Here is a 24,485-nt window from a genome sequence, read left to right as displayed (position 1 = left end):
GAATTGGGAAAGGAATGTGTTGCGGTGGACGAAGAAGTAGGAGAGAGCCAAAAACGAGACGCAAATGGAGGCGGGGGGAAGACCTTTTGCCCCTCCGCAACTTGGGTCGTCAGCAAACGGGAGCGGGAGTCCCCCCCCCCCCCCCCCCCCCGCCCCGTTATCCCCCCTCCTCCTCCGAAGCTCACTTGACTTGGAGGGATGTGACTTGAGGTGGCCGCGCCGATGATGGAGAGAGTCCGTTCGGCGAGCTCGCAGCCGCTGTCCGCCGCCTTGGACGTAGGCGTTACCCGCTGGCGATCAGGACGAGAATGACATGCAGAGAGGACGCCCCGCGACCCTTGCAGTCTTTTGCGTTTTGGGCCTGGCCGGTCTGCTGGGCGACGTGGGGGCGCGCGGCCGCAGTTGGGACTTGGTCGGCCTCTTGGAGATCCTCCTCGCCGACGTCGCTTCGGTTCGACTTGCTCCGCGCTTCGTTCGCTCCGTCGTCGCCGTCCTTCAAGCGCCTGACTTTGACGTCTGCCTTTGTGTCTCCCTCAGCGGTGTGCCGACTGTAGATTGTACACCCCCACCTTCGACGACTACATGGTATGGTCCTCGCCTTTTTTTTCCCGCTTTGTATTAGGTTCGAACCCGGAACACTTGATTACCGTTGAAAGTCGGAAAGAAGACGGCAAAAATGAGCAAATGTATCTCTTTACTATCAAGCTGCCTGACAAGCTATCTAATAGCTACATAGCTATCTGGCGAGCTATCTAATAGGTATATAGCTATTTAGTTAGCTTGATTACCGTTGAAAGTCGAAAGGAGATGGCAAAAATGAACAAATGTATCTATTTGCTATGTAGCTGCCTGGCTAGCTATCTAATAGCTATATAGCTATCTATCTAGCTATATTACTATTGAAAGTCGGAAAGAAGATGGCAAAAATGAACAAATGTATCTATTTGCTATCTAGCTGCCTGGCTATCTATCTAATAGCTATCTAGCTGGCTGTCTGTTGTCTAGCTAGCTAGCTTTCATTCTATTTGAGTTACTTCCGGGTTGAGTGAACGCAGGTGCGTGTGGCTGCCGCTGCTCACCCGCGCAAAATGTTATCCTGTGACTGTAAAGTGACCTTGAGAGTTTTGAAAGATGCTTATAAATGAAATGTATTATTATAAATGAAGCCACACGCTGGAAACGTGTCAAGTGACGTCGATTGTTGTTTTGTCAGACATGTCCCAAGGACACCCTGGAATGTTTCTCCGCAGAAGTCCGAGTCCTCGTAGCCGAATGTGAAAGAACCGAAGGCAATGTTTTGCAAAAATTGGAGCGGGGCCTCAAGTTCTTGGAGCACAATCACCAGCACAACCAGGTGAGCACGCAACCAGTCAGTCTTCTTGGACTTTGTCTTGACTTGGCCCAAATTCACACACAAAAAAGAAAGTGATTCTTCGCATTCGTTGTGTGTTGTCCATTAGTGATGTGTCATTCGCGAACGAGCCGTTTTTTTGGTCCTCTATTCCCCACCCCCAGTCTTCGGTTAAAGCCGCACGTGATTGGTCAAGAACGCAGCAGTGACGGGGGGGTTACAGAAACACAGCGCTGCAAATTAAATAGATAGGCAAATGACAGAGAGAGTGAGAAAATGGATAGAAAACACAGTGAAATTTGGACTTGTTTCAACTTTATTGATAGTTCAAAGGCAAAGTGTAGACTGCAAGGTTAAAATATCCCATTAATCAAGATCCACAAATAACCCACACAAACCCATCTGTACAATTTGAGCAGAAAATACAAGCAAGGGAACCAGCTATTAATGAAGTTTCTAGTGTGTCTGCCTGCATCTGTTACTGTAGCAATATCACAACGTCCAAGATGTACAACCCAGAGCTCAATGAGACACTTTATCCAAAAAGCTATCCATTCCATCAAGCCATCAACGACCATCACAAAGGTCAATAAGACGACTTTATTATAAAGTGCATTTGATTTCTTTGATTACAATCCAATAGCACATTTATGATAATATAAAATAAGGTATATTTCATGTGGTTTTAAGGCTTATTTAGTAGAAAATTATGTTTTATAGGGACCTGGGAACGGATCATTCTCACAAAAGGAGCTCGGAAATGGGCAGATTCAGAAAGTCCCGCCCCCTTGTTCGTGACGTCACGCCAGGATACTCCTTCACAAACTGCCTTCCTCCAGAATCAAAACAATGGCTTCATCGAGTTCAGATTCGGAGAAGATGCTTTCTTGTTACTCATCCAGTTATGAATATGATTCAAATAGTTATGAAGAAGAAAGCATAAATGTTTGCAATCGATTAAAGAAGTCCTTCCGTATCAATTCAAGCCGTCTGGACTCCAATGTAGCGCCCAGAAAATGCACAAGATGGCGCACAAGCTCCGTTGGAAATGGGCTGCTTTGTCCGCTGAGAATTTGTGTAAACTTACACCTTCTTTATGCGTGTTACCGCAATTGGCTGTGACACACAACGATTCACCATCGCATTATTTATGTAGTTTTCCTTCTAATATCGCGATCAACACAGTGTTTTCAGACAAAAAAGTACCCAAAATGCATTGTGTGTTGCTTTCTCGGTCAGGGGCGTTCCCTCCGTGACATCACTTAGGGGATCGTCATCAACTCGAAAACAAGACTTCTGAATATTCAGCGCAAGTCTTAAAATGTAAAATATAGCTACATGATGTGGAATCTTTGTAAAATGCGCACAGTAGAAGTCATTTCAAGTCATTTTACAAATTATGGACGCAACTTATATGGTGTCGGTTGTCCTTTAATTAATTTAAGCAACAAAACAAAAACTGAGGAGCCATTTGGGAGCCAAAAGAGCCAATGTGATTCAATGCCGATTCAAAAGAGGAGCCGGAATTCCCATCACTCGTGACCACACGTGATTGTTCTTGCTTCCCACAGAGCCGGTCGACGTGTGGTCCGTGTGAGCTCCACCCTGAGGAAGACGTCCGCCGCTTCCTTAGCAAACTCCAGCAAACTGTGATGGCCATCAACTAAGCTTTTAGGATATTTAACAGCTGTTTTTCCCCACCAGCTGTCATTTTTCCTTTTTTTGACAAAATTAGATTTTTTTTAAATAATAATAATAATACATTTAATTTCTACGCGCCTTTTAAGACTCTCAATGTCAATTTACAGTCACAGGATAAAGTTTTTCTGTGTGTGAGCAGCGGCAGCCACATGTGCCTGCATGTGGCTGCCGCTGCTCAACCCTGAAGTAACTCAAATAGATAGAAAGCTAGCTAATGGATAGATAATAAATAGGTAATAGATAGCCAGCTAGCTAATAAATAGCTAATACATAGCCAGATAGCCAACAGCTAGCCAGCTAACAGCCAGTCAGCTAGACAACTAACAGCTAGCTCGCTACCTAATGGATAGCTAATACAACATCATTTGTAACAGACCGAAAATTTTTTTTGTCATCAGCTAGCGTTTTTTTAGCAGCTATCATGTGTTTGTTTTTTTTAATCAACTAGCACCTATATTATCTATCTAGCTAGCTTTCTGTCTATTTGAGTTACTTCCAGGTAGAGTGAACGCTGGCGCGTGTGACTGCCGCTGCTCACCCACAGAAAAAATAAAAACTTATCCTGTGACTGTAAAGTGACCTTGAAAGTTTTGAAAGGCGCTTAGAAATCAAATGTAGTATGATGGGAAACTTGATTATTCACAGGCATGAATTTGACTTTCTTGATTGTGAGAGAGTATTTTTGGATTGGAGCTAGCTAGCTAATAATGCAAATTTCCCCCTTGTGGGACTAATCTATGAGCTATCTCGATAGCTATCTATTAGCTATCTATCTACCTAGCTAGCTACCTAGCTATTTCAGTCAGGAAACATCATATGAGCTATCTAGCAATCTATTAGCTATCTGGCTAGCTTTCTATCTATTTGAGTTATTCTGGATTGAGTGAACGCTGGCGTGTGTGGCTGCCGCTGCTCACTCACAGAAAAAAAAACTTAACCAGTGACTGTAAAGTGACCTTGAGAGTTTTGAAAGACACTTATAAATCAAATGTAGTATGATGGAAAACCTTTTTATTCCCAGGCAAGACTTTGACTTTCTTGATTGTGAGAGAGTATTTTTGGATTGGAGCTAGCTAGCTAATAATGCAAATTTCCCCCTTGTGTGACTAATCTATTAGCTATCTATCTATCTATCTATCTATCTATCTATCTATCTATCTATCTATCTATCTATCTATCTATCTATCTATCTATCTATCTATCTATCTATCTATCTATCTATCTATCTATCTAGCTATTTGAGTCAGCAAACATATGAGCTATCTAGCTATCTATTAGCTATCTAGCTAGCTTTCTATCTATTTGCGTGTGTGGCTTCCGCTGCTCACCCACAGAAATAAAATGTATCCTTTGAAAGTAAAGTGACCTTGAGAGTTTTGAAAGGCGCTTATAAATCAAATGTATTATTATTATGCATTGTTTTTTTATTCGTGGTCATCTCAACTTTGTACAGTCTTGAGTTTTTGTGTAACGTTTAATTCACTTCCCTCTTTTCCAACATCTTTCTAATGTTCAAACAGTATGTACATACCAAATTGCTTTCTACCGTTAAACCTACGTTTTAAGAATAAAACCCCAACCTTATATTTTTGACCATTCAGGCTTATTACGGCCCTGTCAACTCTTTGTTTTCAAATCAGCACGATGTCGCTTCTGGAAGGCGCGCAGGCGGTCTCTCGCGGCCAAATTGAAGCAGTTTGCAAAATAGTTTCCTCCTCACGTTGTCAACACAACTTTCAGCAAGCGCATTCTTGGCCAGTGACTGGGAGGTGAAAATAGGACGCCTTTCAGATGTGCCAACAGACCCTTTTGGCAGTGCACGACCTCTGAGACATCATCAATTAGTCACGTGATACCGCCACGCCCCCCTCCCCATTCCAAATTGGAAAAGTGCATGTGGCTTGACAAAGGAATGCCAACCTCCCCGAATGTTTACAACTGCCACCAAGTTATTCTTTGGATGAAGAAGTTGAATTCGGAGCAACTGGAGACTACATTTGTACACTCCCAAGCCATCAACGACCATCACAAAGGTAAATAAAATGACTTTATTATATATTACAGTGTATTTCTTTCATTACAATACCATAGCACATTTATTATACTTAAAATAAGGTGTATTTTGTGTAGTTTTAAGGCTTGGAAAATTAGAAAGTAGAAAATTGTTTTCTGGGGGCCTGGGAACGGATTATTCTCATTTTAATGGTTTCATATGGGAAATTAATGTTTGGGATACACACTTTTCCCCTTACACACTCTGTCTGGGAACCAATTAAGTTAGTAAGCCAAGGTATCACTGTACTTGGAAATATACTCTTCCTGTTCATGACTTGTGGCAGAGAAGCGTTTTTTGAACGTTTTTTTTGTGCGGTGGGGGGTGCGTTCTTTTGTACAGGTACACAACCGTATTTGCAAATTCACTTGAAGATATTTAAACACGCATTTACCGAAAATACTGAAGTAATTGACAAGTCAAGCAAAATAGTTTGTTCCAATATGGTTCCGTTTATTCAAAAAGCGACTTGCTGACATAATGCACTTGGTGAGCAACCGTGCTCGTTGCTATTTTTGTGGCGCAAAATACAAAATGACCACAATGTTCATCTCGTCCCAAAGTGTGGAACTTTTTTCTGTCCCGTGTGCCGATGCATGGACCAAAAAAACGAGAGAGAGGGATGAGGTCCGAGGAGCGCTCGTCCGTCCGCAAGCTGACCCGGAAGTCGCCGTCTCTTAGTTTTGTTTGCGCGTGTCGTTGGGGGTGGCGCGGACACTCGTCTCGTCACTCAGCCGTCGGGTTTGTCCTTGTTGGGGCCCATGAAGTCCAGGCCGTCCACGGGGATGTCCTTGTCCTTGATGGCCTTCTGCACGCAGCGTTGGTACAGTCGAAAACTGTCCGCGCACGGCTCGGCACCACGCTCTCCTTTCAGGAACTTGTCGGCGAACCATCGGTTGAAACATTGGTCGTACTCCCGCTTGAGCTCCGTGCACGCGTCGCCCACACTGTTCATCTCCCGAGCGACGGCAAAACCCACACAATCGTCCACAAAAACACCCGGACAGGACGGACAGACTTTGTGCGGCGGTTACGTCATAAGAGCGAGCCTGTGCGGTCTAGTGATGTGTCATTCGCGAACGAGCCACTTCATAGAGCCGGATCTCTGAAGTAATGGAGAGAGCCGGATCTCTGAAGTAATGAAGAGAGCCGGTACCTAACAAGGAGCCGGAAATGGGAGCTGACTTTTTTTCTCCTCTATTCCCCGCCCCCGGTCTTTGGTTCAAGCTGCACGTGATTGGTCGTCCGTGGTAGAGGAAGGAGGGGAGAATTACAGACACACGCAGCAGTGAGAAGGGGGAAGGGGGGTTTGGTAGACATGTGGACAATTGGATTTTTTTGTTATTATATTATGCTGTTATTATTCAATTATTATATTTTTTACTAGTTGGTATGATAGCATTATTAATGTGAAAAGCAAATTAGTGACAGCTGACAATCAGACCAGAGTAACCACAGGGAAAGTGAAAGTTAGTGCACATATAAATCAAGCCATATAAATAAAAACATTCGATATCGTGTATTTCTACATGAATAAGTCGTTTTTCACGTGATTTTTGGTAGTTCATTAATTTAAGCAACAAAAAAATGAGCCATTTGAGAGTCAAAAGAGCCGGATATTTTTAGTGAGCCGAGTCAAAGAAACCGGCTCTCTGAGCAGAGCCGGAATTCCCATCCAGTGTGGTCGGCTTCTGACGTCAGAGCCGAGCAGAGAGACCACAGAGAAAGATCTCTTACTCCTGTGCACCGCGGGTCTCTGAAAATACGCGAAGAAAAAAATACAGTACTCTATTTTTCAAAGTCAGACTGCTGAACCACGTGTGCGTCAACCACGAAAAATTGAGATTTGCTCCCCCATCTCGGGCCCTCAAAGAAAAAAAATCCGTCTGAAGTGAGACCTCATTTAAGCCAACACATTCACGGAAACTATCGCGAGATATTACAGCTCACCAGAACTCTCGCGATCGAAGCGAGCGGCTGCGAGAAAGACGACTGCGAAACAAGACCTTTTCAATTTCGGCCTGTTTTGTTTCACCGGAAGAAGGTACGCATCGCTCTGAAAGTTAAAGAGCGCGTCGCTATTTCGAAGCGGTCGGGGAGGACCCGTTGGCGCCGAAGTGGACGTCTTGGCCCTGCCCGGCCTTGTCCGGTGCCTGTTAGCTTAGCTTTAGCAAAGAGGTTGCGCTTAATTCAAACGACGCAGCCAACTTGTTTTGACGATTTGCCTCCCGCAGTCACGCGGCGCAGCCCCAAAAAAGATGTCTGACAGCGACGACAGCGACTTTTCCGACAACCAGAGCGAGCGCAGCAGCGACGGAGAAGCCGAAGAGGTGGAGAACGAGGTAATCTCGTGCTAATGCTAACCATTGGTACAGCAACTTGCCTTCATCAGATATGTTTTTAGTTCGCAAGATTATGTCCAAAATGATCACAAAGCCCCACTCTTAATCACATTGGGGGAACCAAGTTGTGTTTTGATCGCACTATTCCAGCGGCCACTGCGCTAAGTGAGGATGTTGTTACAAATAGTGATGTGTCGTTCGCGAACGAGACGGCTCTTACAGCCGGATCTCTAAGGAGTGCTGCTAACAATGAGCTGGAAATGGGAGCCGACTTTTATTTCCCTCTATTCCCCGCCCCCTGTCGTTTAAAGCCACGCGTGATTGGTCGATATCCATGGTAGAGGAAGGAGGGTAGAATTACATACGCGCAGCAGCAAGGAGAAGGTGGGGTTAGGGTAGACAGGTGGACAAATGTTATCACATTATTCAATTAGATCTTTTACGAGTTGGTATGATAGCATTATTAATATGAAAAGCAAATTAGTGACAGTTTATCATGAGACCAGAGTAACCTCAGGGAAAGTGAAAGTTAGTGGATGCTCTCCGTGCACATATAAATCTAGCCATATAAATAAAAATATTTAATGTAGTGTATTTTTTACATGACTAATTCATTTTTCACATAATTTTACATGATTTTTGGTAGTCAATTAATTTAAGCAAAAAATAAATAAAACTGAGGAGCCATTTGCGAGCCAAACGAGCCGGATCTTTTTACTGAGCCGAGCCAAAAGAACCTCTCTGAAAATAGCTGGAATTCCCATCACTAATACCAAATGCGTATTGGTGTCCAGGAGGAGGCGGGCAGCCCCGTGGGCAGCGACAAGGTGGCCGAGGAGGAGGGCGAGGACCTGGACGACGAGTACGACGACGAAGAAGAGGAAGACGACGATGAGCGTCCTCGGAAGAAACCGCGACACGGAGGCTTCATCCTGGATGAAGCCGGTCGGAATCCTTTTCAGCGGATTGTTTGCGTGTTTCTTCCTCCTTCCTGGACCTCTCACCTCTTCTTTCTTTTTACAGATGTGGACGACGAATATGAGGATGAAGAAGACCAATGGGAGGAAGGAGCTGAGGACATCCTGGAGAAAGGTGAGGAGATGCCACGTGTGATCTCAAAGCGCCAGCGTTTCCCGCCACGGACATTTTTCTTGAGGGCCGCACGTCCGTCCATGCGGCAACACCAAGTTTGAACACACCGCCATTAAAGGACAACCGACAGTTTTTTTTGTTTCCTAACTGACATCAAAAAACATTTTATAGCATCTAAAATACCCAAAACATGCAGGATGACATTTTTAGTCAAAGGCAAAACACCAATAAAATGGACTTAAAGTTTCCCAAAACTGCCACAAAATGAGCTCGGAACTGTGGCTTTTCAGAAAGTTCCGCCCACTTGTTCGTGATGTCACGCCAGGATACTCCTTCACAAACGCCTTGCTCCAGAATTAAAACAATAGCTTCAGAGAGTTCCGATTCGGAGAAGATGCTTTCTTGTTACTCATCCAGTTGTGAATATGATTCAAATAGTTCTGAAGAGGAAAGATAAATGTTTGCAATCGATTAAAAAAGTCATTCCATATCAATTTGAGCCGTCTGGACTCCAATGTAGCGCCCAGAAAATGCACAAGATGGCGCACAAGCTCTGTTGGACATGGGCTGATTTGTCAGCTGGGAATTTGTGTCAACTTACACCTTCTTTATGCGTGTTACCGCGATTGGCTGCCACACAGAACAATTGACCATCACGTTATTTATGTAGTTTTCCTTCTAATTTCGCCATCAACACGGTGTTTTCAGACAAAACAAAGTACCCAAAATGCATTGTGTGTCGCTTTCTCGGTCAGGGGCGTTCCAAACGTGACGTCACGTGGAGATTGTCATCAACTCGAAAATAAGACTTCTTGAATATTCAGCGTGAGTCTTAAAACGTCAAATCTAGCTATATGCGGTGGAATCTTTGTAAAATGCGCTCAGTAGAAGTCATCATCTGAAGTCATTTTAGAAATTATGTACGCAACTTGTTCAGAGGTGTCGGCTGTCCTTTAAGGTCTTCTCTCTTCTTCTCCCGTTGCTTTGCGCTGACGATGCCCCCTGCCCCCGCTCTTTGTTTTTCTCTCGCCTCGTACCTCCATCCTGCATCCGTGTTCACCTTGCGCAGAGGAGGCCGAAGGTAAGTCTTTACGCCGACCCATCACTTGAATGTCATCACGTGCACAGCTTTGTGACCACCGCCTGTTTCAGTATCCAACATTGACCACGTGGTCCTGGATGAAGACCACTCGGGGTCCAGGAGGCTGCAGAACCTCTGGAGGTGAGACCAAGGTCATTTCGCCCAACTTGAGTTCGTCCTGTGCACTCAAGAAGAATTTGCCCATTTTTTAAGAAATCCAGGGATGAGAATTTTCCGCCGATCGGCGATTTTCCAACTTTTTCAGACCAAAATAACCAGATCAAACTAAAAATATATTCGCTGTTCATTTTCCTGTTTCGGCTTGTGTTGGCGGAAAGCGCCATTTTGATTGGATGATACTAACGCCGGTTGGAAAGCGCCATTTTGATTGGATGATCTTGATTTACGAGTAAAAAAAAAATCAGCTTGAATGGACTGAAGGATTCGCCTTTGTGGAGAGAACAGCTTCTAATTTGATAGCTTCTAATTTGCAATGAAACAATCCCATCGATGAAACAGTCAAATGTCAGTGGCACCATGACAAGCCCCATGCTAACGTTAGCATCAATATACTTCTGTGAGAGGTAGCAGAAAGCAAGCGTGCAAGCTAATGAGCAGTGTGGAGGCTACCTAGCAGTCACCTTGCATACGTACCCGGCAAGTTGACTTTTATTCCGATAGTTTCGCTGGATTTTTACCAATCATGAGGAACAGAAAACCATTCATATTAATGTTCAGTATTATCACAAAATTATTTTAAATAATACATTCTACAGTGTATGCGTGTGCTCCCCCTACCCCGCCTTATCTTCAGACTTTTTCCCTCGTTTGTCATTCTCATCCCTGGAAATCAAAAAGAGCGTACACCCCTGAAGGTAAAGCCCAAAAAATACATGACAAAACAATTCTGTGTATGTGTTTCATGCACAGAGACTCCCGAGAGGAAGCGCTGGGCGAATACTACATGAGGAAGTACGCCAAGTCCTCCGGAGGGGAACAGTGAGTCTTTTTTTGCTTTCTCGAAGTTTGGCCTTTGCCTGCCGCGTTGTTGTCACACGCTTTCTTTTCCTCCTTCAAATCCAACATGCAAAAAAGATTTGGTGCTATTTGAATGAAAGACCAAAGTAAGGGGGTCCTCAAATGACATTTCCAGGCCACAAGTCAAGTCGGTGTTTATCTGTTCACACTCCTTTTTCAAGTACTTGCCAGTAAATGGTTCTACGTATGGACCCAAAGAAGTCAAGCACAACTTATCTCCTTCACTGACAATGTGCGAAAATGTGTTTACTCCAGTGCCAGGGTTTTTGTCATTCTCACTCCAATTGCAGGACCCACAGAATATTGACTTTTAGGATGAAATCAACATTCCATACTGCGTTGGAAATCTTAGACTGTCTTCTTTCATCAGAAAAAAAAGGCGTTCATTCCTAAGTGATATGGGTCTGGAGTTATATGAGCTTGAAATGAGGGCAGCTGTCCAAAATACAATGGAATCCATCCATATTTGTTGATATAGCCATTTAACAGCAACTGAAGCTGGGACAAAGCACAAACATGGAAAAAAAGGCAAATGCTGCCCCTTTGTGGAAGGGAAAAAACATTGCCAGGGGTCTGGCCAGTGCTCTATCGGCACCCAAGCATGAAAATACAAAACCTAAACAAATTCGGGAATAATCATAATAATAATACATTTAAGTTCCATGCGCCTTTCAGAACACTTAAGGACACTTCACAATCAAAAAAAACACACAAAACAATAGAACCACAAACAAAATGATAAATAATAAAATAGCTGATTGAACTAGACCAGCTGGGACGCAACAATTTTTTCAAGGATTTTGCCGATGAATGGAAGATGGGAAATTGGATGTAAGTTATTGAAATCGTTGGGATCTGAGCCAGGTTTTTTCAGGATTGGAGTGACAGCTGCGGTTTTGAGTGGGACAGGAACAATTCCAGTGGATAATGAGGAGTGAATAATGGGTGAAATAACAGGGAGGAGAGGGGGTAAGCAGGATTGGATCAGGATTGTTGGGAGGGGGTCGAGCTGACGAGGAATTCTTCGATTTGGTGATTAAGTCTGAAATTATGGTTCTACATGTCATATTTTAAATTCCCCAATAAATGTGTGTCGATGGCAGTGAATGAGTTAATTGTCAGCGATTCAGCCAAAATGTCCGGGGGCGGTGGAGGGGTCATCATCCGAGCTTTGTTGTTGAAGTTGTGGAGCATCCAGATTGCCAAATGCGCTCCAACGTTGTGTTGTTGTGTGGCCTGCAGCTACTCGGGAGGGTCGGAGGAGCTCTCTGACGACATCACCCAGCAGCAGCTGCTTCCCGGGGTCAAGTAGGTCAACTCGGAGATCAGGCACTCGCCCACTCTTCGAACCAATCGCTAACGTTTGTCCGCAACAGGGATCCCAACCTGTGGACCGTCAAGTGCAAGGTGAGATTTCGGCCAACGTCGCGCCCGCCGCCGCCGCTGCTGCCACGCCCGCGCCCACTCAAGGTCTCCTCTTGTCTCAGATTGGGGAGGAGCGGGCGACCGCCATCGCGCTGATGAGGAAGTTCATCGCCTATCAGTTCACCGACACGGTAAGGATGCCCAATGGGGATTCGGAACGCCACTGGATTCCCGTTCGCACCCTTTGGCCCATGGCGGAAATGAAAGCGTTGCTCGACTGTGCCCGCAGCCTCTCCAGATCAAGTCAGTGGTGGCCCCGGACCACGTGAAGGGCTACATCTACGTGGAGTCGTACAAGCAGACCCACGTGAAAGCCGCCATCGGGGGCATCGGAAACCTGCGCATGGGCTTGTGGAAGCAGCAGATGGTTCCCATCAAGGAGATGACGGACGTCCTCAAGGTGGTCAAAGAGGTTACCAACCTCAAGCCCAAATCCTGGGTCAGGCTCAAACGGGGCCTGTACAAAGACGACATTGCGCAGGTACCACAAGAGAAAAAAAAAAACAAAAAAAACGACCCCCGTTTGTCGCTTTATACTCGCCTGAAGTGGTGTCGTTGGTCCTCCAGGTGGACTATGTGGAGCCCAGCCAGAACACCATCTCGCTCAAAATGATCCCCCGCATCGAACTTGACCGCATCAAAGCCAAACTGAGCCTGGTAGGTCGCGACCCCACCTTCCCCCCACTCCCCCAGTGCCTCGCGCCCGCCTGCCGGCTCAGTGGGTTTTCTGCGGGTGTCTCCAGAAAGACTGGTATGCCAAGAGGAAGAAGTTAAAAAGGCCCGCCCAGAGGCTCTTTGACGCGGAAAAAATTAGGTGGGCACGCCGGACCTCTCGGACCAGCCTGCGAGAGTGACGCCGTGCGCTTTTGATTGACAGGGCGCTCGGAGGGGAGGTCAGTCACGACGGCGACTTCATGATCTTCGAGTCCAATCGTTACAGCCGCAAAGGCTTCCTCTTCAAGAGCTTCGCCATGTCGGCGGTGGTGAGCGGGAACGCCGGTCGGTCGCTTATCTCGCGCTCGCCATTCCCACTGAGACGCACGCGCCTCCCCCCGACAGATCACAGACGGCGTGAAGCCCACCTTGTCCGAGCTGGAGAAGTTTGAAGACCAGCCGGAAGGAATCGACTTGGAGGTGGTCACCGAGTCAGGTTTGCGCGCCGACGCTGGGCGCACGAGGCTCGCGGATGTGCGCCTCGCCCGGCTTGATGCCCGACTTGTCGCCCGCCCGCAGGCAAGGAGCGTGAGCATAACCTGCAGGCGGGCGACAACGTGGAGGTGTGCGAGGGCGAGCTGATCAACCTGCAGGGCAAAATCCTCAGCGTGGACGGCAACAAGATCACCATCATGCCCAAGCACGAAGACCTCAAGGTACGCTTGCGCCGCCGGGAAGAGCAAAGCATCATGGGAGAAGCCCCCCTCTCCCTCCCCTTATTCAGGGATGAGAATTTTCTGCCGATCGGCCAGTTTCCGACTTTTTCAGACCAAAATGATCAGATAAAACTTAATAGGTATTCTCACTTTTTCACTGTTCATTTCCTGTTTCGGCTTGTGTTGGCGGAAAGCGCCATTTTGATTGGAAGATACTGACGCCGGTTGGCGGAAAGCAGCATTTTGATTGGATGATCTTGACTTAGGTGCCGTCGATGTCGAAACAGGTAAACGCCCCCTTTTGAAAAAACGGACGAGTAAAAACAAATCAGGTTGATTCGCCTTTGTGGAGAGAAAAGGTTCCAATTCGATAGTTTGTATGGTAGTAGATAAGCGCCGAAATTCCAGGTTGGCGCATGGCGATATCGGCGTGAATTAGCATAAAATAGCTTGACACACACTGTCGCCAGATAGCTGCTTTTCATTAATCCAAATTAACAGAAGTTTTTCAACTTCTTCGATTCCCCGAGACCGTCGCTTTGAGAGCACGGAAACACCTTTTGCAACAGACGCACGCACCTTTGATGGCTTGTCTGTTCCGGAGAATGGGAGCAATGGTTGACTTATCTCCTTCTTCTCAGCGACTTTGTGTCTTCTTGGGCTGAACACGAGCGTGTGGTGTTATTTATATATATATATATATATATATATATATATATATACAGTAAAGTCTCGTTATATCGATATTCAAGGGAGTCCGAAAAAATATCGATATAACCGGGACTATCGATATATCCGATATCGATATATCGATATAACGAGACTTTACTATATATATATATATATATATATATATATATATATACACACACACACACACAGTAAAGTCTCGTTATATCGATATCGGATATATCGATAGTCTCGGTTATATCGATACTATTTCTATGCACGCATGGAGAAAATTACATGCAAACAGGGTCGGATATATCGATAGTCCCGGTTATATCGATATTTTTTCGGACTCCCTTGAATATCGATATAACAAGACTTTACTGTATATAGTAGGACTTTGGCTTACGAACTTGGCCAGACAGAGTGTGTAAGGCGGAAATTGTGTATCCCAAAAATTAATTTCCCATAGGAAACCATTAAAATGAGAATAAGCCGTTCCCGGGTCCCCATAAAACATAATTTTCTAATTTTCTAAGCGTTAAAACCACACAAAATATACCTTATTTCATTCACGAACGGCACATCACTCATTGTGGCAGCTACGTGTGTATCCCGAAAAATAGTTCGTATGCCGAGGTAAAATTTTCATAAATGGAACGTTCGTAAGCCGAAAAGTTCGTAAACCGAGGTCCCACTGTATATAAAACCGTATGTGCGCATGCCCTCCCCCCCTTTTTTTCAGACCTTTTCCTTATTTGTCATTCTCATCCCTGCTTATTATATCCCGGTGTGTAGGACCCCCTGGAGTTTCCCGCTCAAGAGTTAAAGAAATACTTCCGGATGGGTGACCACGTCAAAGTGATCGCCGGCCGCTATGAAGGCGACACCGGCCTCATCGTGCGCGTGGAGGAGAGCTTCGTCATCCTTTTTTCCGACCTCACCATGCACGAAGTCAGTCCCGTGTGGATCGCCCGCGCCATCTTTGGCTTTGGGTTCGTCATACCCCCCCCCCCCCCCCCTCCTGCCCATAGCTGAAGGTGTTGCCTCGAGATCTGCAGCTCTGCTCAGAAACGGCGTCCGGCGTGGATGCGGGGGGGCAGCACGAGTGGGGGGAGCTGGTCCAGCTGGACTCGCAGACGGTGGGCGTTATCGTGCGGCTGGAGAGAGAAACCTTCCAGGTAATCGCAGCCACCGTGGAAAATGCAAAGTGGCCATATTTGGGGGGTGGAAAGGTTTGTTTGAATGTTGGCAGACAAATTCGGTGAGCCTTTCAGTGGAGAAATGGACATTTCGCAGCAGCAAAGTGATGAAAGGAAAGGAAGAAGTAGAAAAGTAGCTGTCAAGCTAGCTATCTGGCTGGCTACCTGGCTAGCACTTTATTTGCTATTCATTAGCTATCAAGCTGGCTCGCTAGCTATCTAGCTAGCCCACTATTAGCTATCTAGATAGCTAGTTAGCTTTCTATCTATTTGAGTTATTCTGGGTTGAGTGAACGCTGGCGCGTGTGGCTGCCGCTGCTCACCCACGGAAAAACTTATCCTCTGGCTGTAAAGTGACCTGGAGAGTTTTGAAAGGCGCTTAGAAATGAAATGTATTATTATTATTTGCTATCTATTAGCTAGCTGGCTAGCTATGTAGCTGGCGATTAGCTAGCTGGCTAGCTATGTAGCTGGCGATTTATTAGCTATATGGCTATCTAGCTAGTTAGCTAACTGTCTAGATGGCTATCTACAGAAAAACCTGCGACAGAAAAGTGATCTTGAGTGTTTTGAAAGGCGCTTATGAACAAAATGTATTATTATTGATAAATATCGTGGCCAAAAGTCGGCCGCCATCTTGGACTTCTTCAATGAAGTCAAATCGCCAACCAATCCTCCACCAAGCGTCTCCAGTTGGTCCAAAATTCCGCCGCTGGCCTCTGTAGTGGCCCTCCATGCCCCCTGCGATTCCTGCCACATTTGACGGCTTTCTGGTTTTGTTTCCCGCTGGAGCAGGTGTTGAACATGCACGGCAAAGTGCTGACGGTGCGCCACCAGGCGGTCAACCGGAAAAAGGATAACCGCTTCGCCGTGGCCTTGGACTCGGAGCAGAACAACATCCACGTCAAAGACATCGTCAAGGTCATCGACGGGCCGCACTCGGTGAGGATGCTGGCGACGGGCCCGACCCCCCCCCGCTGAACCCCTGATTCATCGGCCGTCTGTCTGTCGCGCCGGCAGGGCCGCGAAGGCGAGATCCGCCACCTTTTCCGGGGATTCGCCTTCCTGCACTGCAAGAAGCTGGTGGAGAACGGCGGGATGTTTGTCTGCAAGACTCGCCACCTGGTGCTGGCCGGCGGCTCCAAGGTAGCCCCATCACCGCCGCCATTGTTCTGCCTGCCGCCGTGCTTCCCGGGCTCCCTTTTGCCTTTCAGCCCCGAGACGTGACCAACTTTACGGTGGGCGGCTTTGCCCCCATGAGCCCCCGCATCAGCAGCCCGGCGCATCACGGCGGCGGCGGTAGGTGGCGCCCGCTCTCGAGGCACGGCCGCCGTCCACCTTTGACGCCGTCTTTGTCGCAGGTGCCGGGCAGCGAGGGGGAGGCGGAGGCGGCCTGGGGCGTGGCCGGGGACGACGGGACAACGAGCTGATTGGCCAGACGGTTCGCATCTCGCAGGGTCCATACAAAGGTAGCTTAGCACTTTTGGGCCTTTAATAATAATAATAATCCATTTCATTTCTAAGCGCCTTTCAAAACTGTCAAGGTCACTTTAAAGTCACAGGCTAAGTTTTTGGATTGGATTGGATTGGATATGCCTTTATTAGTCTCACAGTGGAGAAATTTACATTTCACAGCAGCAAAGTGATGAAAGGAATGAAAGTAGAAAAACAAAATACATGAGCTGCTGGAAAGGCAGCCACTCTCGCGGCGCCGTCTTGAAGTCAAAATAACAAAAAAAAACTAAATAACAAATAATATGACAGCATAGCTATGACAAAACAAAGACACAGAGAGACATTCATTCTTCAGGACTTGCTGTACCCTCTTTGTGATGACATGAAGCAGTTCTAGATGAAAGAGGAGGGATCAAAGCGTCTTTCCACCAGTGGATCAGGGACATCATGGTGGAATGTGCACGTCAACTACAAGCTAAATGTTGAAAGCAAACACGCAGCTGTAGCATCCATTGATGAAAAGAGATTGTCACACATCTCCTGTTCCACATAAATCTGCTTCAATTCCAAGCCGCAACAGTATTTCAGCATTTTCTGTGGGTGAGCAGCAGCAGCCACACGCGCCAGCGTTCACTCAACCCGGAAGTAACTCAAATATATTGAAAGCTAGATAGCTAATAGATAGGTAATGATAACAATAATAATAATAATACATTGTATTTATAAGCCTTTCAAAACTCTCAAGGACATACCTAATAGCTAGCTAGCTAGCTAGCTAGCTAGTGATATAGCTTTAACCAAAAAGCATTGATGTGGTCCAAAAATAAAATACAGGTAACATCCGTGTTACGACCGGGTTCCGTTACAACAAAACGGTCGTAAGTCAGACGGTCGTAAGTCGAAATCCATTCAAAATGGCCGACGTGACGTTCCACGACAGGACAGTATACAATGTCAATCTGTTGTTTTTAAGATTGAATACTCTTATATACCAATAAATACATTTTATGACTTTAGGTGACATTTTTGGCCTTAACCTGTGCCGGTTTCCTAGGTTACATCGGCGTGGTGAAGGACGCCACCGAGTCCACGGCCAGGGTGGAGCTCCACTCCACCTGTCAGACCATCTCTGTGGACCGGCAGCGCTTGACCACCATGCGAGTGTCCGCGTCGACGGCTCAGCTTTTGACGTTGGGGCTGGGCGGCTCACCCACTTTGGCTTTTCTCCCACAGGGGGGCACACAAGCACAGCGGCATGACCTCCACCCACGGGCGCACCCCCATGTACGGCTCGGGCTCCCGGACGCCCATGTGCGGCTCGCAGACGCCGCTGCATGACGGTGAGCACGCTTGCCCCCCCTCTGATGAAAGCGGCGTTATTCAAAAAAGCCCTCCATTCTCTTACTTTTCAGGTCCTTGTAAAATTGGACTTTTATAATAATACATTTCATTTCTAAGCGCCTTTCAAAACTCTCAAGGTCACTTTACAGTCACAGGATCCGTATTTCTGTGGGTGAGCAACGGCAGCCACACGCGCCAGCGTTCACTCTCACTCTAGGTAGAGAGCTAGCTAGCTAATAGATAGCTAATAGCTAGCTATATATATATATATATATATATATATATATATATATATATATATATATATATATATATATATATATATATATATATATATATATATATATATCGCGGCGCCGCGAGAGTGGCTGCCTTTCCAGCAGCTCCTGTGTTTTGCTTTTCTACTTTCATTTCTTTCATAACTTTGCTGCTGTGAAATGTAAATTTCTCCACTGCGAGACTAATACACACACACAGTAAAGTCTCGTTATATCGGTTATATCGATAGTACTGCTTATTACGATACTATTTCTATGAACGCAAGGAGAAAATTTACATGCCGCAGGATCGGATATATCGATAGTCCGGTTATATCGATATTTTTTCCGACATATCTTGTGTGTGTATATATATATATATATATATATATATATATATATATATATATATATATATATATATATATATATATATATATATATATATATATATATATATATATATATATATATATATATATACAGTAAAGTCTCGTTATATCGATATTCAAGGGAGTCCGAAAAAATATCGATATAACCGGGACTATCGATATATCCGACCCTGTTTGCATGTAATTTTCTCCGTGCGTGCATAGAAATAGTATCGATATAACCGGGACTATCGATATATCCGATATCGATATAACGAGACTTTACTGTATATATATTATATATATATAAAATGATTTTTCTCTCCCGAGCAGGAAGCCGCACGCCTCACAGCGGCTCGCAGACGCCGCTGCACGACGGCAGCAGGACACCCGGTCAGAGCGGCGCCTGGGACCCCAACAACCCCAACACGCCGTCCAGGTCTGCCATTTTGCTCTTTTCTTCCTTCTTGCGTTTCACGCCGCCGCCATAGACGGAAGCAACTTGCCGTCGCGCAGGGAAGCGGAATGTTGTTTGGCACCAGCAGTTTTACCGCTCGGACTTTGGCTCCTCGTTGTGCGACTTAAAAAAGCCAAAGTGTCCATTTTGTCTCCCAGGAACGACGAGGAGTACGACTTTGGCTTTGACGACGAGCCGTCGCCGTCGCCTCAGGGCTACGGGGGCACCCCCAACCCCCAGACGCCGGGCTACCCGGAGGTGCCGTCGCCGCAGGTCAACAACCAGTACAACCCTCAGACGCCGGGCACGCCCGCTATGTGAGTTGTTTCACTGTGGCATCACTCTCTCTCTCTAGGTTTGAGCTGCGTGTCTTCACCAGTGCTTGAACCATATGTTCATCATAAGTATAGCTGTATAGCTATCTGGCTAACTAGCTATCTAGCCAGCTATCTGTTAGCTAGCCCGGGTTGAGTGAAGGCCTGGCTAGCTATCTGTTATCTCACTATTAGCTAGCTAGCTTTCTATCTGAGTTACTTCCGGGTTGAGTGAAGGCCTGACTATATATCTGTTAGTTATCTATTAGCTAGCTAGCTTTCTGAGTTACTTCCGGGTTGAGTGAAGGCCTGACTTAGATGTCTGTTAGCTATCTATTAGCTAGCTAGCATTCTATCTGAGTTACTTCCGGGTTGAGTGAAGGCCTGGCTAGCTATCTGTTAGCTATCTATTAGCTAGCTAGCTTTCTATCTGAGTTACTTCCGGGTTGAGTGAAGGCCTGGCTAGCTATCTGTTAGCTATCTATTAGCTAGCTAGCTTTCTATCTGAGTTACTTCCGGGTTGAGTGAAGGCCTGACTATATATCTGTTAGTTATCTATTAGCTAGCTAGCTTTCTGAGTTACTTCCGGGTTGAGTGAAGGCCTGACTTAGATGTCTGTTAGCTATCTATTAGCTAGCTAGCATTCTATCTGAGTTACTTCCGGGTTGAGTGAAGGCCTGGCTAGCTATCTGTTAGCTATCTATTAGCTAGCTAGCTTTCTATCTGAGTTACTTCCGGGTTGAGTGAAGGCCTGACTATATATCTGTTAGTTATCTATTAGCTAGCTAGCTTTCTGAGTTACTTCCGGGTTGAGTGAAGGCCTGACTTAGATGTCTGTTAGCTATCTATTAGCTAGCTAGCTTTCTATCTGAGTTACTTCCGGGTTGAGTGAAGGCCTGGCTAGCTATCTGTTATCTATCTATTAGCTAGCTAGCTTTCTATCTGAGTTACTACCGGGTTGAGTGAAGGCCTGACTATATATCTGTTAGTTATCTATTAGCTAGCTAGCTTTCTGAGTTACTTCCGGGTTGAGTGAAGGCCTGACTTAGATGTCTGTTAGCTATCTATTAGCTAGCTAGCATTCTATCTGAGTTACTTCCGGGTTGAGTGAAGGCCTGGCTAGCTATCTGTTAGCTATCTATTAGCTAGCTAGCTTTCTATCTGAGTTACTTCCGGGTTGAGTGAAGGCCTGGCTAGCTATCTGTTATCTATCTATTAGCTAGCTAGCTTTCTATCTGAGTTACTACCGGGTTGAGTGAAGGCCTGACTATATATCTGTTAGTTATCTATTAGCTAGCTAGCTTTCTGAGTTACTTCAGGGTTGAGTGAAGGCCTGACTTAGATGTCTGTTAGCTATCTATTAGCTAGCTAGCATTCTATCTGAGTTACTTCCGGGTTGAGTGAAGGCCTGGCTAGCTATGTGTTAGCTATCTATTAGCTAGCTAGCTTTCTATCTGAGTTACTTCCGGGTTGAGTGAAGGCCTGGCTAGCTATCTGTTAGCTATCTATTAGCTAGCTAGCTTTCTATCTGAGTTATTTTCGGGTTGAGTGAACACTGGCACGTTTGGCTGCCGCTGCTCACCCACAGAAGAACTTAGTCTGTGACTGTAAAGTGACCTTGAGAGTTTTGAAAGGCGCTTCGAAATGAAATGTATCATCATCATCAATCGCCCTCACAGGTACAACACGGAGCAGTATTCTCCCTACACGGCCCCCTCGCCACAAGGCTCCTACCAGCCCAGCCCGAGTCCTCAGAGCTACCACCAGGTGGCGCCCTCGCCAGTGGGCTACCAGAACACCCACTCTCCTGCCAGCTACCACCCCACCCCCTCCCCCATGGCGTACCAGGTAAGCTTTTTTTCCTGCCGCTCAAGGGCGTGCGTGACTTGGAGAGGGGGGGGGGTGCAATTTTGCTTGAAAATTTATCAGGCGGTCGACTGGGGCGGCTTGAAACTTTGCGGTTCAGCCTCGAGACTTTCCTCCGACTTGCGTGACTCGCGTGTGACTCTTAGGCCAGTCCGAGTCCCAGTCCGGTGGGCTACAGCCCCATGACGCCCGGAGCGCCCTCGCCCGGCGGCTACAACCCCCACACGCCAGGCTCCAACATCGAGCAGGGCGGCAGCGACTGGGTGACCACCGACATCCTGGTGCGGGTCAAGGACTCCTTTGTGGACCTGATGGGACAGAGGGGGGTCATCCGGAGCGTCACGGTGAGAAGCGGCGCATTCTTTGGGGGGGCGGCGGGGGGGTGAGTTACAACGAGTTTCTGAGTCACTGTTGGTACGTTTTTTGATTGGAAAAAAAATGGCCGCCTACTGGCTCCTCACAACTCCGGCTTTGAGTGGCCATCTTGGATGTGGCACAAAATGGCAACCCTCTGGCTGCTCACAACACCGGTTTTGAGAGCAACTTGTTGCGGCCATCTTGGATGTGGCACAAAATGGCCACCTACTGGCTGCTCACAACTCCGGCTTTGCGAGCAACTTGTCGCGGCCATCTTGGATGTGGCACACTTTGATCTGAGAGAGGTAACTTCAGCGGCCGTCTGGCCTCCCGCAGGGCGGCATGTGCTCCGTCTTCATGCAGGACTCGGAGAAAGTCGTGAGCGTCAGCAGCGACCACCTGGAGCCTGTCACCCCCGCCAAGAACGACAAGGTAAGAGGACCTTCGCACTTCCTTCAGGGGGCCGAATGGGACTCGTACTCGCGCCAAAGTCAAGAGTGAGAGGACTTTTGCCGCTTTGCCGCCGCAGGTGAAGGTGATCCTGGGAGAGCACCGCGAGGCCACCGGCACCCTGCTGAGCATCGACGGAGACGACGGCATCGTGCGCAAAGTCCTCGACAACCAGCTGATGATCCTCAACTTGAGGTTCCTGGGATGTCTGGGCCACTGAGGAGGAAAGAGGACGGGGGGTCCTCTTTCGCTGTCCCGTGGCCATTTTGAATTTCCCCACTTTTCTTGTGTCATCCGCTCAACGCTAAGCAGCTCCCTCAGATTGGAGTTTCTTTTTGCCCTCGCGCACTAAATGGCGCACCCACGCAATCTCAATAAAGTATGCAAGAGGCCACATCAGATTGCGTCCAAATCATTTTTTTAGGGAGATGGCAGGAATTTATTGGAGGATTTCACGCTTCAAGTCCAGACAGCGGTGCTTCCCGTCCTGACCGCCAGGGGGCAGTATAACCGCCACGCGGGCACGGCTGATGAAGAAGTCAGATATTGAGCATTGATTTGGCCAATGTGGCCTTTGCTCGTCGGAGCGTTTGAAATAGAAGCGTCGGCGGAGGGGGCGGAGTCGGTTCTTCCGCTAGCTGCGGTCGTTTTTGGGCGACGCCAATGCCGCGTGACCATTTCGCGCTCCAAAGCCAAACCGTGAAAAGACACCGAGGAGTCACCAAGTACAGTGATACCTCGGCTTACGAACGCCTTGGCTAGCAAGCTTTTCGGCTTACGAACGTTAAATTCATCATACATTTTGGCATACAAACTATTTTTCGGGATACACACGGACCGCCACGTTGAGTGGATGAGCCCCTTCTAACAAGGAAATGGCAGCTGACTTTTTTTGTCCTTTATTCCCCGCCTCGTCTTCGGTTAAAGTTGCACGTGATTGGTCAAGAACGCAGCAGTGAGGGGGGGTTTACAGAAATAGAGTTGTAAATAAAAATAGGTAGGAAGACGACAGAGTGAGAAAATGGATAGAAAACAGTGAAATTTGGACTTGTTTCAACTTTATTGATAGTTCAAAGGCAGAGTGTAGACTGCAAGGTTAAAATATTCCATCAATCAGGCTCCACAAATCACCCGCACAAGCCATCGGTACACTTGATGCAAAAAGCTATCAGCCCAGCTAAACAGAACGCAATTGATGAGCAACTAGGTAAAATTATTGCCGAGAAAGCACAGCAACTTCACTCGGATATCGTCACGAGGCAACCTGGAAGTTCGTCATCCATTGATGATTTCAAGGCTAGCCACGAATGGTTCGACTTTAAGTGTCGTACAGGGATTCATAGTGTCATTCCTCATGGTGAGGCAGCCAGTTCTGACAACAAAGCTGCCAAAGCTTACAAGGAATCATTCCTCAAGATGGTGGAAGAAAAAGGCTACGTTCCTCAAGTGTTTAATGCTGATGAAACTCCATTCCATCAATGACCATCACAAAGGTAAATAAAACAACTTTATTATACAATCCAGTTTATTTCTTTAATTACAGTAACATTGCACATTTATTATATGTAAAATAAGGTATATTTTAAGGCTTAGAAAATTAGTAGAACATTGTTTTAATGGGACCTGGGAACGGATTATTCTCATTTTAATGGTTTCCCATGGGAAATTAATGTTTGGGATACACACTTTACACCTTACACACGTTGTGTGAGAACCAATTAAGTTTGTAGGCCAAGGTATCACTGTACTCGCGTGTTGCCCAAGGCGAAGCTTGGACACGGCAAAGCTTTGACGCTTTGTTTCTGCTTCTAAGTCAGCCCATTTTGCTTGTGCGTGTGGCGCGTCCACGTTTTCTTGTGCGCACCTTCAATTCAAAAGACTTCACTTTTTATTTTGTTTCGGGGGGGGGGGGGGGGGGGGGGGGGGGGACACAAAATCTGGCGCTTCTTTCGGTGTTTTGCATGCCAGTGTGCGTCAGCAGGAAACGTGGCCACGGCTGAACGCTCGCAAAAGGAAGCCACTCACTGATAAGCTTTGACCTGCGCCACCCCCCACGTGACAAAAGGGCGTGGACGTCGTGTTGTTGGTCAGGGGAGGGGCTGGTGTGGCGGGGGAGTGGGGGGCAGTGCAGATGTGGACGGACACATTCTGTTATTGTCATCACGGCCTCGGCGGCGGCGCTTTGCCCCCGTGACCGTCACGCCGGCGCGCGGTTCCCACCGAGGCTGAGGTCAAAGGTCAGCTGGAGGCAAAGAGGACAAAAACAAACTCACAAGAAACGGGAGCGCGGGAA

General features: G+C 46.8%; 3 protein-coding genes across 4 annotated transcripts; 2 read left to right on the top strand and 1 right to left on the bottom strand.

The window, feature by feature from the left end:
• The first annotated feature begins 150 nt into the window (after window positions 1–150).
• On the top strand, window positions 151–3,178 carry il15l (interleukin 15, like). Of its 2 annotated transcripts, none has more exons than XM_089013635.1 (4): window positions 151–451; window positions 538–585; window positions 1,214–1,354; window positions 2,923–3,178. In XM_089013635.1, exons 1-4 carry the CDS (start codon window positions 314–316, stop codon window positions 3,016–3,018), a joined length of 423 nt encoding a protein of 140 aa, XP_088869761.1. In that variant the 5' UTR covers window positions 151–313; the 3' UTR covers window positions 3,019–3,178. The 2 variants fall into 2 exon arrangements, with proteins under 2 accessions (XP_088869761.1, XP_088869762.1); XM_089013636.1 differs by lacking the exon at window positions 2,923–3,178 and adding an exon at window positions 2,072–2,914.
• Window positions 3,179–5,536: 2,358 nt separating this feature from the next.
• Window positions 5,537–6,176, bottom strand: triap1 (TP53 regulated inhibitor of apoptosis 1). The gene has a single exon (XM_089013805.1). The coding sequence runs from the start codon at window positions 6,058–6,060 to the stop codon at window positions 5,836–5,838; it is 225 nt and encodes a 74-aa protein (XP_088869931.1). The 5' UTR covers window positions 6,061–6,176; the 3' UTR covers window positions 5,537–5,835.
• An 818-nt stretch (window positions 6,177–6,994) lies between these two features.
• On the top strand, window positions 6,995–22,591 carry supt5h (SPT5 homolog, DSIF elongation factor subunit). The gene is made up of 30 exons (XM_089013986.1): window positions 6,995–7,149; window positions 7,340–7,447; window positions 8,242–8,392; window positions 8,471–8,539; window positions 9,609–9,620; window positions 9,692–9,761; window positions 10,551–10,619; window positions 11,901–11,966; window positions 12,035–12,065; window positions 12,146–12,214; window positions 12,313–12,564; window positions 12,651–12,740; window positions 12,827–12,897; window positions 12,961–13,066; window positions 13,143–13,233; window positions 13,317–13,453; window positions 14,921–15,076; window positions 15,157–15,303; window positions 16,120–16,266; window positions 16,345–16,470; window positions 16,539–16,623; window positions 16,686–16,793; window positions 17,834–17,936; window positions 18,013–18,119; window positions 19,082–19,187; window positions 19,364–19,522; window positions 21,199–21,367; window positions 21,532–21,729; window positions 22,079–22,174; window positions 22,272–22,591. The coding sequence occupies exons 2-30, from the start codon at window positions 7,364–7,366 to the stop codon at window positions 22,410–22,412; spliced, it is 3,216 nt and encodes a 1,071-aa protein (XP_088870112.1). The 5' UTR covers window positions 6,995–7,149; window positions 7,340–7,363; the 3' UTR covers window positions 22,413–22,591.
• The last annotated feature ends 1,894 nt before the right edge of the window (window positions 22,592–24,485 follow it).

This window comes from Hippocampus bargibanti, linkage group LG14, assembly GCF_051943395.1.
Source record: "Hippocampus bargibanti isolate YZ-2025 linkage group LG14, ASM5194339v1, whole genome shotgun sequence".
Lineage (NCBI taxonomy): Eukaryota > Metazoa > Chordata > Actinopteri > Syngnathiformes > Syngnathidae > Hippocampus > Hippocampus bargibanti.
Note: the sequence above shows the minus strand (reverse complement) of the source record. Positions and strands in the feature narration are given on the sequence as shown.